The sequence below is a fragment of the Coptis chinensis genome, chromosome 6, assembly GCF_015680905.1.
Source record: "Coptis chinensis isolate HL-2020 chromosome 6, ASM1568090v1, whole genome shotgun sequence".
NCBI lineage: Eukaryota > Viridiplantae > Streptophyta > Magnoliopsida > Ranunculales > Ranunculaceae > Coptis > Coptis chinensis.
The window spans coordinates 68,367,363-68,383,645 of NC_141461.1; the positions used below are offsets into that span (position 1 = coordinate 68,367,363).

General features: G+C 35.0%; 1 protein-coding gene across 9 annotated transcripts; it reads left to right on the plus strand.

Moving 5' to 3' along the window:
- Window positions 1-872: 872 nt before the first annotated feature.
- LOC147494112 (uridine kinase-like protein 3) lies at window positions 873-10,477 on the plus strand. 9 transcript variants are annotated; one of them, XM_086566362.1, is made up of 15 exons: window positions 1,189-1,328; window positions 2,087-2,325; window positions 2,418-2,582; window positions 4,174-4,243; window positions 4,886-4,998; window positions 5,725-5,821; window positions 6,356-6,435; window positions 7,440-7,634; window positions 7,753-7,854; window positions 7,943-8,003; window positions 8,694-8,754; window positions 9,706-9,799; window positions 9,888-9,960; window positions 10,037-10,119; window positions 10,195-10,477. In XM_086566362.1, the coding sequence occupies exons 5-15, from the start codon at window positions 4,918-4,920 to the stop codon at window positions 10,333-10,335; spliced, it is 1,068 nt and encodes a 355-aa protein (XP_086422488.1). In that variant the 5' UTR covers window positions 1,189-1,328; window positions 2,087-2,325; window positions 2,418-2,582; window positions 4,174-4,243; window positions 4,886-4,917; the 3' UTR covers window positions 10,336-10,477. The 9 variants fall into 9 exon arrangements, with proteins under 9 accessions (XP_086422484.1, XP_086422482.1, XP_086422487.1 ...); XM_086566358.1 differs by lacking the exons at window positions 2,087-2,325; window positions 2,418-2,582 and adding an exon at window positions 873-1,146 and having other exon boundaries at window positions 1,237-1,328; window positions 7,771-7,854; XM_086566356.1 differs by lacking the exons at window positions 2,087-2,325; window positions 2,418-2,582 and adding an exon at window positions 1,002-1,146 and having other exon boundaries at window positions 1,237-1,328.
- Window positions 10,478-16,283: the final 5,806 nt, after the last annotated feature.

The window sequence follows — 16,283 nt, forward strand, 5'->3', positions numbered from 1 at the left end:
AATATTAAATTTTAAATGGGCCTAATTTTTTTAGACCTATAACCGAAATATTTGGTTTCGATTCCCCACCCGGGTACCCATTGGTACCCCTAATTAGAGTTGTGTTGTAATAGGAAACTTCTTGAGATTAAAATTTAAATGGATCTAACTTTTTAAGACCCAGAACATAAATATTCGGTTTCGGGTAATCAGGTACCCATTTGTATCGCTAATTAGAGTTGTGTTGTAATAAGAAACTTCTTAAGATAAGATTAAGAATTCATGTTGTATTAGAAAATTTCTCATGATTAATTAAGAGTGTCCACATGTCATACCTATGTCTCAAGAATGCGTCACCTAAGAAAGAAATTGTCTACATAAAATATATTCTGTTTTATTACAGAAAGAAGTGATAATAGATTGTGGGTTATATAAGTTATAGCTAGTCCGGGTACCATGGAAGCAAATCTTTCATTGACAACCGAAAGTCACTAGTCGAGGAACGAAGCATTGAAGAAAGTTAGGATCTAGCTCTGTGCCATATTCCCCCATATATATATATATATATATATATATATATATATATATATATATATATATATATATATATATATATATATATATATAAAAGAGTTGTTTTAGCTATTTGAAAATTTTGTTTTTTTTGTCATTTTCTTCTCTAAAAAATGGCTAAATCTATGGTGCGCGAGATGTAGGGTACGGCCTGACATCTCGCCCACTCATACCAAAAAGTGTGTGTGTATTTAATGGCAAAAGTACTGATCCAACGACCCATATGACCTGCGCACTGAAGACATGCTCCTAAAAAATAATCCCACTCCCAAAAAAAAAGCGAAAAAGCAAAACAGGTGGCCTTACCACTAAAAAGTTTTGGAGCTGTCCATCGGTCTTTTTTCGGTGGCTCTACTATAAAATTTATTATTATTTTAATTTTTTAATAATAAAAAAACAAATTAGGACCTAGCACATATATTAAAGAAAATTTTATGTTCACGTGCTTGCAATTGCTAGTAATAATAATATAAATACAAACAAACTGAAACCGACCCCACCACAAAAGTTTCTAACCCAATCAAATGGAAGATCACCAGCAATCAAGTGGGTCCAATGGCGAAGTTCCATGCAGTAAGCAACCGTTTTTGATTGGTAAGTTTCATTTCTTTCATGTACGTACGTGTTCTGATTGTTCTCGGTTAATTAAGGCTTAAAGGTAGAATTTATTATTGCCAAAAAAAGGTGTTTCTGGTGGCGATGCATCTGGAAAGACAACTGTATGTGATATGATTATTTCTCAGCTCCGTGATCAACGGGTTGTTCTCGTCAATCAAGTAAGTTTTGTCTCTTACTTTCATACATAATTACACATTGCTCTTAGGCATCTTTTAAGTGGTCTTCTCATAATGAAATTTGTTCATCTATTTACTTATTTATTTTAATTTAGCTGAAGGTTAAAACTTATCGAAGTTAGTACTAGATAGTCTGGTCTGGTTGGAGTACATGCATCGGCCCCCCATATAAGTTTGTTTCTCTCCAAGTTGAGAGATGTGACACCAATCAGATTTTCAAGTGTACTTGATTGCAATTATATGCTTTAACTGCCCAAGTTAAGTCTGAAAATATCCAAATTTTTATCCTTCTGCAAAAAAGTTTGTTTCAACATCCAGGCCTCCGATGGCTTCACCAAGTATGACCTCTTCTTTGTCTCTGAATAGTGATCCCAAATCTGTAATTCCTCCACTTCCCCCTTGAGAAACCCTCTGTCGAAATTATGATTATACCAGCGGGACGAGGCAACCAGTAGCACTCAATCATTTTAGGTGTTTTCCTTAGCTTCCCCTGTAGACCCAGTCCATGTGGCTGGCCAGATCTTGAGTAGTGTTATCCGTGATGCCTTTTGAGGGGTTATGCTCTAACCAGACCTTGTTCCTTTCTTTCCAAACGGCTACAACACTAGTGACTACTGCAGCTTTCAACATATTTTGTATCAGTGAGCTCATGGTCCTGCTTCTATGCATTATGTCATTCATTTCTGTAGCTGCAGTATGCATCTTGAAGACATTCTTAACACATGCCCAACATTTTTCAGCAAATGAGAAAGTAATAAGAATTTGTCGCTGAGTTTTACAACATTGTAAGCATATACAACATCTAGATGCAATTCCGGAGGTCATCGATTAGTGTACATGGCAACCTTGAAGTATTTTTCAACTGTCCCTGCTATTCTAGTGAGAATCTTGGCCGACCAAAGAAAGTTTGACCATGTTGTCGTTTGTGCTTTCTTCCTCGAGGCTTCATGATCTGAAGCTGTCATGAACTGGCCATTTGGTGGGGGCAGCCATATTCTCTGATCTTCTATTTCTCTATTTAGGTTGTGGAAGCATGTTAATATCTATTTCAACAATTATGAGAACTTGCAGGAAAGCAGATGGGAAGGCCCAGTGGTTGTTGGTGATACACCTGCAAAGTTTGGATTTCAATTTGCCATCCACAAAATTTCCTGTCCTTGAGGAACTTCTATACGTTACGTGTCGTTTCAGCTCAAGTTGGTTAGTGATTGCCCGTGCCTATATCGCCTGTCCCCTGTGAGTTTGGAACATTTTTTTCTTGTAAGTTCAAAGCTAAGTCACATTGACGTGGATGCTTGTCCGTGCCCGACATGGCTGCCTATATGAAGTGGGGAATGGCGACACAACTAGTTAAAAAGAAAACTATTTCTAGGCTCTAGCTATACAACTAATTCATGAGCTCAAGAACTTACCAAGCGCCTCCTTACAAATAAATAACTATGAGAGTGGCATATCATGGAGTTGTAACTACGTTAATAGATTATTTTCTTAGGCTTTGGGCTATAGAAGAATCTCTAGTTTATAATCATATGCACAACGCATCCGTGTATCCGTCACGAGTGTCTGTGTGTTGAACGCGGATTTTTATTTTTTATTTTTTATTTTATTCTTAAATATGAAGTGACTGTGTTACTTATGTTCAAAGAGAAATATGGCTCTAATATACTCCAGAACAGTTGCATCATTGTACTCTTTTGAATGGAAAGAAAAACTTTTTTGTTACTTAAGAGCACTCTGGGACACAACAGGAATTAGTTTTTCGTAAACAAATTTCCTTATTGTTGAACTTATATTAGTTACGTGAAAAGTTATGGTATCAGTATGCAAGCATCGCATACGTGAAAAGTTACGGTATCAGTATGCAAGCATCGTGTACAATCATTTGGGACATCTGATATTCTCATCTGGTTACTTCTTGACTTTTTGCTCCTTACGTAGGGGTATGTAACGTATCTTAGTCTTTCTACTAATTAATATAACTTATGATTTTGATAGTAAGTATTTTACTTTGAGATAACTCTACGTCTCTAGTATAGATGTGCTATAGAAGTGGAGAATTGTTTGTTTAATTATTGTACTGTTGACATATGGTTATGTAGTCATGGCACACTTTTATTCTGAACCACTCAGTTTAATGTGTTGGTTGCATGTTTTCATTAGTTTTGCAGTTTGTGTGATCAACCTTTTGTAACACTGTTTCATTTATATATCAGTGTTATGACTTATGATTCCTGTGCCTGCACACTCCATTTGTTGTGAGCTACCCAGTAGTTAATAACGTCATCTTCTCTTGCTCTTGCTCACGTGCCTCATACTCAATTGTATAAGTTCTCTATAATCATCAAACTCTGGATGCTGGTTGAAGGCTGACTGCAAGACAAGTTGGGTGAAGTGAACCTTTTCTTTTTCTATTGAAAGGAAGAGATTCCCCAATGTCAAACAGAAATAGACACACAGGAGAATATAACACCAGCAACTTTTTTCTTTGAAAATTCCTATTCCAGAAGCTCACTTAATCTAAAAGGAAATAGTTATGTTGAGGAGGAATTTTCTTTACTTCAAAGGCTTGCTTGCTAGAACCTTAGAATGAACTTCACCATAATCAAAATCTGGTACAGATAGTTAATACTACTTTTGTTTATCTTGGTGATTCTTCTTTGCTATTTATTCTTAATCAAAATAACATGCTGTTGTTTGGTGAAGTATTGTACATTCTTGTTAGGACGGTGTCGAATTCTCTTTGTATAACAGTGGCAACGTGCCTTGAAGTTTTATGGTACTTCCATGATTTATTTTCCTTGTGGATCTGCACTAATTGGTTTTGTAGGATTCATTTTATGTCGGGTTGAGTGATGACAAGTTCAGAAAATTCCATGAGTATAATTTTGATCATCCGGGTAAGCATCCCCTGTAACAAATGATTTAAAGTTTTAGTTCATTCTGGTTGATGTTTTAAGTATGCCTTGAAAGTTTGTCTTCGTTATCTGTAAATTATCATGAAGAAATAAACTGTCCACACTATTCTCAAACCTTTACTATTATGTACTTGTTTAAAAGGTGGACTACTGTAGTTGGTTACACTGGCTCATGTCTCTTAATTGCACCCTTTTTGTTGTGTCTTTAAAACATAATACTACTTCAAGTCTTGAGCAAATCAATCTTCTTCTATACTTCATCGACGATCATGAAATAGACACAACATGCAATACCTCACCTTAGTGTGTTTTGACGTGATATATATCCATCATCAAGTGGGTGTTTCCAAAGGTGTAACAAGGACTTGAAGATGATATTAGATTGTATAATCTCATATTCTCATATAACTGGGATTATGACTTGATGATGATATTAGGTTGCATAATCTTTTCAGCTTTTCATTGGATTGATGTTGCTTGAGAACGGTTTAATATTTGAAAATTGAATTTTGTTATTTCAAATTAACACTTCAATTATGAGTATTCACTTACAAATGCTTCTCTCACTATTCTTCACATCATTTATTTCGTTGTACTTTAACGATAGCTTTTTCTTTTCTGTAGATGCCTTTGATACTGAGCTTTTACTCTCTTGCATGGAGAAGTTAAAAGGTGGGCAAGCAGTTGATATCCCAACCTATGACATGAAGATGCATAGGAGGCTACCAGCACACAAGGTACTAATATGCCATTGAGATATATAGGTTTGCTTCGCAAGACTTAGAGGCGTAGTAAAGAGTTCTGGTGATTCTCTCTAAGGTGGTTGAATGTCTAGGCAGAAAAGACTCAGTAATTCACATTATTAAAATGGGAGCACTCTCTGTCGCTCACTTTAAATTGCCTCCCCAAAATCGTGATTATATGTCATTTATTCCAAGGTGATCGGAGCATGCTTCTTATAATTTGTAGCAATCATTAATGGATGATAAACTATAAGGGACGCATGTTCAGATACGTAGACCAAATATTCATCCCATGTTGAATTCAACGCGTCTTAATAAGGGTGGGATCGCAGCTGAACTAGCATAAAGCCTTTTCCTAACATGTGTGAACCATGACCTTCTGACAATTAAGAACATAACAGTGTAAGTTGCAGCTGTGTAGTCATAACCAAGCTACAAATTTGATCGAATTTCTTCAACGTAATGATCTGATTTTCTGGTAGGCGTCTATCCCAATGCATTCCTCAAATACTTTATGTAACATATTTTCTATGTACTGTTCATCTGTTCTACAAACTTTTGTGTAGCACCAAGATCAAACCTTATAAAACTATTGTATTTATTTGTGTTTGTTATTTTCTTGCTGCTCTTGCAACTTTAGTGGAATCCTCTAATTATTGAAACCACTGGAACAACTTCCGCAACTTCTGCTAATGATACATTTATGTTGAGTGAGTGTAGGTTAATCCAACAGATATCATAATCTTAGAAGGAATACTAGTTCTTCATGAACCTCGTGTTCGTGATCTCATGAACATGAAGATCTTTGTGGATACAGGTTATCCTTTACTCTCTATTACCTTTGATCATATCATTTTGAAATTTTCAAGTATTTGATTTCATTAGTTTGGAAGAAAAAAATAGAGCATATATGTGTTTCCATCAGAGTGATGCTTGGATTGGTTGTGCCTTGGCTCTAGAAGTAGATAGCTATAGATGCATCTTGTTATTTTGGTTATTCCTAAAGAAGAGAAAGAAAGTTCATTGTTTTTTTCCCTTTAACCAGGAAAAGATTTCTATTACGTATAGTGAACAAATATTAATGACTTCAACTCAGTCCTCATTGGCCTTTGTGGGACAGAGTGAGAAATTAAAGCTTATCTTAGATCCCCCATACTCTCAAGCAAACAAACTCTGTCAAGAATTCCCTATTATTATCATTTTTCAGAAGTCTGCAAAAGAATTCTATGAGTATGTGATTCTTTCTGAATATTATTCACCAGTCTTCATGATAATAGAATCTGGATGTTATTCATTGGCTCTTTCTGCATTTGTACCCTTAACCTGAGTCTTTGCAATTGTACCAGCACAGATTCTGACTTACGACTGGCAAGGAGAATACAACGTGATACTGTTGAAAAAGGCAGAGATGTTCAAGCCGTGCTGAACCAAGTTAGTAGCCATTCTTCTGTTTTATCTAAAACATTTTTGGTCATTATTAAAGATGGACATTTAACTTAAAACCAATTGGTGATAAGTGGAGAAGCCCCAAGACTTATATAGTGTTATGCATGGCTTGACATATGCCATGTGGGGCTAAACATATTCACACGCCCCCTCACGTGTGGCATTACTTGAGCCTAACACGTGGGTAAACATACTGGGGTTACGTGGAGTAAACAACAGGCCTCTGGGCCAAACACAATAGCCTGCTCTATTAAAGATGGACCATCCAACTTAAAATCAATTCGTGACAAGTGGAGAGGTCCCAAGACTTACATATTTTTATGCATGGCTTCGCATATCCCATGGGACTAAACAGCTCAACAGGGGTTACGAAAACGTATCTACATTCTTTCCTACTTTTGGGTATAGATATTCTTTGACCTCTTACAGCAGTTCAGGGTCATGGAATACGTGATATTTACTATCTAGTATATTATGACGATCCATATACAAGGTGATTCACTCATAAGTGAAATGTTGTACACATATGGTATTACGGTTAGAATTAAGATCATCTGTTGCAAATGCTAGCTAGCTTAATTGGTAAAGTTTTGATGTCGTTGTAAGGTAAAAGCTGGGTTCAGTTCCAGGTGAGGAACATATTAAACCGTAGCAATCAAAAACTTAGAGATTCTTTAGGAGTTGTAATGCTGATAGCTAGAGGAATAGCCAAAGAGATCAACTAAAAAGAAATCAAGTTAGTCTGACAACATTAGCAACTGTTGTGCAAGGATTTGCAACTCCGCAAAGAACAAAAGGTTTTAGGAGAGGATGGTCATATTTGAGCCCAGCATTTCTTAAAGGCTTCCACCAAGAAAGTGAAATTACCTCCACGTCCCTAGCAAATATGTGCGGGACATCCATGCCCTCGTCAGTGTTCACCACATTAGCAAGTCTTCCAAATTGATTAAGATAAAACAAATTGTTTTCTAACTGTATTTTATATGCAGTATTCCAAATTTGTCAAGCCTGGTTTTGAAGAATTCATACTCCCATCGAAGAAATACGCGGATATTGTCATCCCTCGGGGAGCGGATAATGAAGTCGCAATTGACTTGATTGTGCAACATATTCGTACAAAACTTTCTCAGCACGACCTTTGTAAAATATACCCGAATGTTTGTGTTGTTCAGTCTACACTCCAGGTATCTACCACTTCAAGTGCAATTTCTTTATGACAGATTTTGTGTTCTTTAATGTTGTTTTAAATGTCAAACTGCATTTTTGTTGATATTTCACTCAAATTCCATGCCTTAAATGAAGCTTTCCAGTGTTATCCAGATAAAAGAAATGCTTACACGCATACGTGATGCTAGGACCACAAAGCATGACTTCGTATTCTATGCAGATCGTCTAATTCGCCTGGTATAGCATTTCTGTTAAGAAATGCTTTTAAGTAGTAGTTGCCATTTTTTTCAGGTGCTCTATTTATGATACTTAATTTCTGTTTCAGATTGTGGAGCATGGTCTAGGACACCTCCCATTTACCGAAAAGCAAATTTTTACACCCACAGGTACTGAGCAAAATCCTATCTCAGAGAATCAGAATACCAACGCTAGCTAGTCCAAGATTACCTCATTTTGCTGTACCTTTCTTATTCTGAATATGTTATAACTTAAAACGGATAAGAAGTATTCTGAGAAATCCTACTATCATCTCTTACCCACACCAAGGAGCTTGACTTATATGCAAGTAGAATGTTTGGAAATAGACAAGTGTGGTCAAGTGTATGTGTGTCATGCTAATTTTTGTTACTAGCGTGGACTCTTTGTAGTGTATCAGATTCTATAAAGCTATTTTTACTTGAGATATTTGTGTTCAAAAGTAAGGTCTCTTTAGTCAGCAGACATGTTCTCCCGAAAAGCCGACATATGACTTTGCTTCAAACAATTATATTATGTTGCCTTTTCTGCTCATATGAGAAAGCAAGATATATGTACTTGTTTGGTCCTTGGAACTATGTCATAGCAATTTTCTTGACCAATTACACTAGGTGTTCATTTGAAATATCCGTTCTCAGTCTTCTTGGGCACTTCATTGTCCATGATTTTATGCAGATGTTGCTCAAATACCTACAAGACTACTAAATACGTGATATGAAGGATATATGAGAAGCATATATGTATATAACTTTAGGTTGTAATCAATGGATGCTATAAATAATTTTACAGTGTATGAATTATATACAAATCTACTACTGCAGGATATGTATACACTGGAGTGGCTTTTTCTAGAAGATTATGTGGAGTCTCAGTAATCAGAAGGTTAGTGTTCCTAATTCTGAATTAGTGGGTCCAAGTCATCCATGTAAAAAGTTCAAGTGAACAGAAAGAAAGCATACATATATTCCATTGAATCTTTTATGACTTGGGTTTTCTAGTGTTGTGCATGGATGCAATCTCTGTTTCTGCATCTTCCTGGTCATGCCTTTGTGCATCTAAATCAGTGTTCACCTCGTTGTGTTATGCATGAATTTCACTTTGGTATACGACTTGCCATAGCACTGGAGTATAATAGGTTGTTTACGATGTTTTTCGGGTAAAGTAACAGGGTCATGTTCTAAGTCCTAAGTCATAGCAAGGAGGTGTTACATCACCGTTAAGTAGTTTTAATCATCTTTAGGAGGACCATTTACCAAGACTCGTACTGGTAAGACAAGGAAACTAGAAAGAGGAAGATATCTTTTTCTTAAAGATGTATTTCGAAAATAAAAATAAAACTAAGAAAATCTTCTAAATAGACAGTTGGCCTTGGATCCCGCATGATTTGGTTCGCAGTTGCTGAATATCTCTTGAAAATAGTTACATAGTTATCTGCATAACCAAGTTACTAAATAGGTTAATTTTTAGCGTAGGCTCTGATACCACGATGAACCTTATATCAATTCAATCTATTGTAGAACCGTAGCTATGCATTGCTACGTATACCATACTATAAACCTAAAGTTCCTTCGTCCCTTACTACATAGCCTATATTCTAACATGGATTACATTAAAGTGTTATTACTTTTATGGTGTTTGCTTCAAATGACAACCATGTTTGCTCATGCTCTTCAATGTTTATAACAATTCCATTTCAAATTTAGAGAAAAGAGAGTTACTTAAATCACAGACTCAGCCATTCCGCCTGGCTCCAAAAGTTGGGTGGTACCACATTTTAAATTTGTAGTATAAACATCTAAATGCATATCCTCACACTTATGTTCTGCATTTCAGTGGAGAAAGCATGGAGAACGCATTAAGAGCTTGCTGCAAGGGAATCAAAATTGGTAAAATTCTTATCCATGGGGAGCATAACGATAGCCGTCAGGTTTGTAGGACTCTATCTTATCCCATATACCGTTGACCTTAATTAATACCTTGCTCTCATGGAACTTAGAGTCTTAAAACAAATGCAGCTAATCTATGAGAGGCTACCAGGAGATATTTCCAAGCGTCGTGTATTGTTGCTTGATCCGATTCTTGCTACAGGTTTGAGGCATAGGCACCAATCATTACTTTCACTATAGGCAAACCGTAATCCTGTGACTCAATCTATCATTATCAGGAAATTCTGCAGTGAAAGCAATCTCTCTGCTGATCAATAAGGGTGTACCTGAGTCTAACATAATCTTCCTCAATATGATAGCAGTAAGATATTTTTACTTTCTTCGTAGAAAATACTATTCCTAAAATCTATGTTTAATAGTTTGTCTTTCAATGCAGTCCCCAGAAGGAATTCACACTGTTTGTAAGAAATTCCCAACACTTACACTAGTAACATCGGAGATCGACATCTCACAGGAAAAGGAGTCGCACGTGTTTCCAGGCATAGGAGAGTTCGCAGATCGGTACTTTGGGACATAAGAAACAACTATGATCATGAAAGATTCTCTAAGGAAATATAATCATTTTTGCTAAGGAAATGTTACTCCCGGTGCTTCTCAATTAGTAGCATTGAAGCCAATTAACTATATTCAATTGAGTAATAATAATCCATTTCATTTTATATTGGTTTTGCACTCTTGCTACTTGTTTTTACAATGTATGTCATGGTGTTAGAGCAAGTCCAATGGGGAGTTGCTAAAAGGGTGCCACATCAGATTTATGTCCCTTTTAGCATGCCAAAAATAAGAAAACCATTTGTGTTTTTTTAGCTTTTTTTTGGAATCGGTGGACTGCGTTCTGCCACTATTCACGTTAAAGTGAATGGTAACATTGTACAGGGAATATTGACAGACGGCTGTCTGTTAAATAGTAACAGTCAATAGAAAATTTTGTCGTCCATCTTTCGAAACGTATTTTTAGCAACTGCTAGACAAAGCCACAAATTTAGTTTGGTTTATCATAGAAGCCAATTTTAAGAGTTTTCTAGCAGTCCCATTGGAACATTGGAATGGTCATTTAGCGTTTGGGGTGTTAGAGCATCTTCAAACTAGACAACATCACAACAACACCAAATTCTTGAAAATTTTATGAAAACCATCTTTGATGCTTCACCAATCATTCATCAACATCAAATCAGCAACCTAGGCACCATATGTGGTTCCGGGTGTCAAGGTTGTGGCAAATGTTTTCTAATAGTTGCGCAGTTTAATATGAGCCTCGTGGGCTTTTTTTTTCGACCCACGCGGTTTTATAAGAGCCGTATGAGCTTACTGTACATGCTCATGTGGTTTATCAAGTGTCGTGCAGTTTATCGAGTGTTGCATGGGCTTCAGTTTTTATTGTGTGCGATCTGCCTTGAAATATATAGTAACATGCATGTGGTTTATCAAGAGTCGCGCAGTTTAATAAGAAATGTATGGGCTTGGGCTTTTGTTGTGCATGATTTTATAATTTTTGCGTGGGCTTTGGGCTTTTTTGGCATGGTTTATCAAGTTTTGCGTGACACAACTTGCACTACGCGGTTTATCAACAGCAACACTGTTTGGTGATGCCTGATTTGGGTGCTTGACTAAAGATGTTTAGTGCTGGATTGATTTGGTGTTTGAGTTGGGTTCAAATGTTGGTGATTTTCACCTCTAGATTCTAGATTGAAGATGCTCTTATATAGCATTTAGCAGCCCATATAGCACTCCCATTGGACTTACTCTTATGCATTTATGCCATAAATGCAAGCTATCATGGGTCGGACCTTGAGGCCCATAGCATGCACTAGACATGGAACTGATGGAAGGGTGGTGTCTACATAGTTTGGGAGTCTACATATGTTGTTTTTGTAAATCAGACACAATTTTAAAGAGTCTTTAACCTTTAGGAATTTGTACATACTTACATAACGAACTTTGAACTTATTTGTTGTCATGCAGTAGTGTATGGCCAAGAAAACGAAAAGCTTGTTCAATCACTATATTCGTAGATGAAGAGTAGTCACTAAATGTGTGATCAAATGTGACAAGTAACAACTAACATGTAACAATGGAGTGTAGGGCCTTTCGTTAAAACGTGGGAAATGAAAACACTACAGTAGGCGCCCGTAAAGTGGCAACCAAATCGAGCGAAATATGTGTTGAGTGTAAAACAAGTGATCTCGTAAAACAATAGTTTCCATAGACAAAATTAATCTTTATTAATTCAACATAAGTTAGCCTTACATGTATGATTAAAGATGATCAAAATCAAGCTGACATAAGTATGTTAACGTTACACACTTACACATACATAAGAGCATCCTATTCGAATACCAAGTTAGTACAACTATCAAAGCACCAATTTTAAGAAAAAACCAAAAAATCATCTCTCAGTAGCATCTGCATTCTTGTAGCAAATTTGCTACCAAGTTTGATGATGGGGAGCAAGACACGAAATGTCGTGCGGCGTGTGAATTGTCTAGTTGGCTTTTTCAACCAAAAATCAAACATTCCATCAAAAAAAAATTAAGAGAAATTCAATCAAATTGTAACATATCTATATACTATTAAATTACAGGATTTTCAGTTACCCTTACAACTAGGTGAATAGTATAATTTTTCTAAGCCCCTTTTTAATTTTATAATAACACCTCCCCACCATAATTGTAAACACCTCCTTTCATTTTCAGTTAGTCTGTTTACGGAAAGTCCGTCTATGAACCGGACTATATATATATGAGACTCACTTTAACCGATTTAATGGCCTCTATTTGCTACCATTTGAGATTTTATCTAAAAATGGCATCTTTTGGCATGAGGAATCCTTCGATTTGATAACAAATTAAGTAATTAAGTTTGAAGAATTTATCCATATTTTTCTTGCTTCTGACATATCTTTGCAGTCCTAGACACTGATCCTAATACCCAATCAAGATATTTAGTTGATGTTCTAATATCTACAACATAAGTGTCATCAATGACATATTAGTGTGACTTTATTTGTCTCTAACTATAGCAACCTCGCAAAAATGTCATTATTATAATAAAGTGAACAACTAGTTGAATTTCTCCATAAAGTCCTATATAACAAAAAAAAGTCCTATATAATAACCCTACCAAAAAAAAAGTCCTATATAACAAATTGCCAACTTTTAAAGATACAATTATGAAGTCACGATTTTATTGACCCTACCTGTGCCATATTTCTCACTACTATTGTAAATTATTCATTGGTGATAGGTTGTGAAAATCCTTGTGGGTGTCATGTTAAAGTTGTATGGGGCTATATATGCCACTTTCCCTAACAAAATTAACAACATCTTCTTGACTTGCAATCCAGTCCCACATCTTCTTCTGACTAAAATTCCCATTGATTCATTTAATTAACGTCTACTTGTTCATTTTTATAACGATCATATCATTAAGTCGTCACGCGACTCACAACAACAATGATTTGTACACGTATATAGCTTAAACACATATATGTGTATGATAGAGTTGGGTTTCTAAATAATTTGGCAACTCTCTTTTTATATACATAGTATGGTAGTAAATTTTAATGCAAGAAGGAGGAGGAGAGAAGTATGACCCTCTAACATGAATTCATGTTTACAAATACTTAATTTGACAAGAGTCCATACTCTTTTTTGTTAGTCTCAATTTTGAATTTACAAAGAAATTAGAGGAGAAAAACATTGACAAATTGGTGATATTACTTGGGTTCACGAATTTTGAAGTTGACAAGTCATGTTTTCTCTTTTATTAAATACCAAAATACCTATTTTTTTGTTAAAGTAACTTATATTTATTCCTTTAGGGAGCCTAATCAGCCTACAGATTGTGTTGTCTAAGATATGTAATGGTAACGTAGAAGTTACAAGTTACTTTATCTCTATCTCTTCTAGACTACAAGATGAATATCTTAAAGGTTCATGAATTAATAAAGGTTAAGTTGGCTTAAAAATCTAGGAAGAAGTGGAAATATAACTATAACATAAGTTCATCATGGTTTTGTTGGGATTACTTTGTAAGACAACTATAATATAACATCGTCATGCACTCTTACATGTTTCTCTCAATATTACTCACTTGGTAACATCTAGCTAATACAAGGATATATACAAACTACAAAGAGATCGAAAAAATAAAAAATAAAAAAAATAAAGAAATATCGTCTTTTAATTATCCAAAAGAATCATCAGGATCTGTCAACTGTCAAGATTTAAAGTATCAACGTCAAAACATCGCATATCACAAGTGTACAACTTGATAAAAACAGAGTTTGCTATCAAAGTTCACGTTTGTTTAAACACACATAGGGCTAACAATTGGTGATCGATTCATCGTCTACGTTCTACAAGACCCCAACACTAATCTAAATAGATCTACATATGCACTATTTCACATCATCATGTCATATATCATTCGATTTAGAGTTCGTTGTTCATATATTGTTGAAAGATGCACAAAAAAATTGATCAATTTCTTTATATTAGTATTTGCCCTTAGGTTGTGAGAGCGCATACATGAATTTGTACAACTCATTTATTAATTCCACTTCATAGCCACACAATTGTTTTTTAATAATCTATTTTAACAATATATCATCTGAAATATTACCTATGCTTTTTTACTGCTTAATATCCATTTCTACTTCATAAAAAATAAAAAAAATAAAAAAAATTACATAATGGTTTTCAAAAATTATGCGTCATATATAATTGTCATTGCTTCATATATTGAAATGTTGATCATTAACTATCAATGTAGCAAGTCCGGCCATAGGCCTGACTTTAAAGCTAGTACTTAAAAAGATTTAATTAGCAATTCATAATGTAAATGAGTAACTAAAGTGAATTAAAGATAAAATTGGAATATTGCACATATATACTCATCTCTTTTCTCAGATTCTTCCTGATTAATCGGAGGTCTTCTTCCAATACAAAGACGGGTTCCACTTCGATTCACTTGAATAAGTTGACCTTTCCAGTGAAGATTTTCCTATACGATTCCTCTAGCTAACTCCTTTGTGATTGGTGTAGGCTTACCTGGTTTTGCGCCCTTGGATTCTCTATCATAAATACAATCTAGTTAAGGCAGGAAATAAAGAGAATAGGGTTTTTATAATTTCATCATGTAAAACTTTATATTCACCGCAATTACACATAAATTGAAATGTACAACATACCAAGGAAATATGTTTATCTTCTTCTCTTCCTTTAGATCTATAGTGAAATCAACTAAAGAAAGTTTTTTTTTAACTAATCTCTGTATATGATTAGGGTTAATGAAAATATAATTTGTGGATCTCTAAAAACAATGTTGTAGGATAATCTTAATGAAATAATTAAAAATTAAATGATGAAAATAATATATGGTTTAGCAAATATGTAAGTTGTACGTTTGTTGGTGATAAATGCGAAAATATATAATAAAAGATAAGAGCGAGAAACTTAAAGTAAACTCGTAAGGGAGTTAGAGTTGTTTGTATATTAAGAGTTTGTTCGAGATGAATGCGATTGATGCTACTCCATAAGCTTCAATGAGTTCATTTTGCCAAATCTTTTATTTTCTTTCGCGAATATGGAACCGAAATAGATAGGTGATTGCATGACTTTTTAATCTTTTAAAAGCTTCAAATATTGTTTTTTTCTCGCAAAACCCTATTGTAACTTTAGTTTTGGAAAAAAAAAAATAAATTAGTGAAGTTTTTGAGGAAATGAGATTTTTTTGTGGGAAAGGAAAGTGAAAGGAAGTATTTCTAATCCAATCGACCATTGGGAGGTCTCTTGGGGAAGGACCCTTTTCGACACTCAAATCTTATCTCCCACACGCAATCTTTTTCATATTTATGCATGTTTTCCACTCAATTTCTCTCATTCTTTGTTTGCTTCTTATAGATTTTGGATAATTCAGGTATTCTTCCTTGACAATTTTATTCATATTTCTTAATTTACATGCAATCGGTAAACATATCGCATTACCTCTGGAAATGGACTAGGTAAACAAATCCCTGGAGTCAAAAAGAAAATTATAATAATAGACTTTGTAAGTTGGTGATATTTGATTATGTCTAATTTCACGCAATAAACACAACAACCAGGTCAAAGCACGACAATCTTCTAGCAAATGAAAGAAAGAAGTTCATTCTCCTACTAGCCACTTACCAGCAAACCAACTTGGAGCCTGCGCAAAAACATCCAAGAATGCTATCATTCTTGCTTCAACTTGTACAAAGCATAACGATATCTTTTCAGGGTAGACGACAATTCAACAATGAATAAGTGATGTTCACTGAAGTAAGTGTTAAAGCTCACATATCAGTTACCTTCTCTATTAACTTGTATTAGTGACTCAGTGTTCAGTTATGTAAACTACCCTAACTAACATGGGCTTTATGCATCTTCTATATATTAGTGATTTGGTGTAATGCAATATATAAAACTAAAAACTATCTCTTCG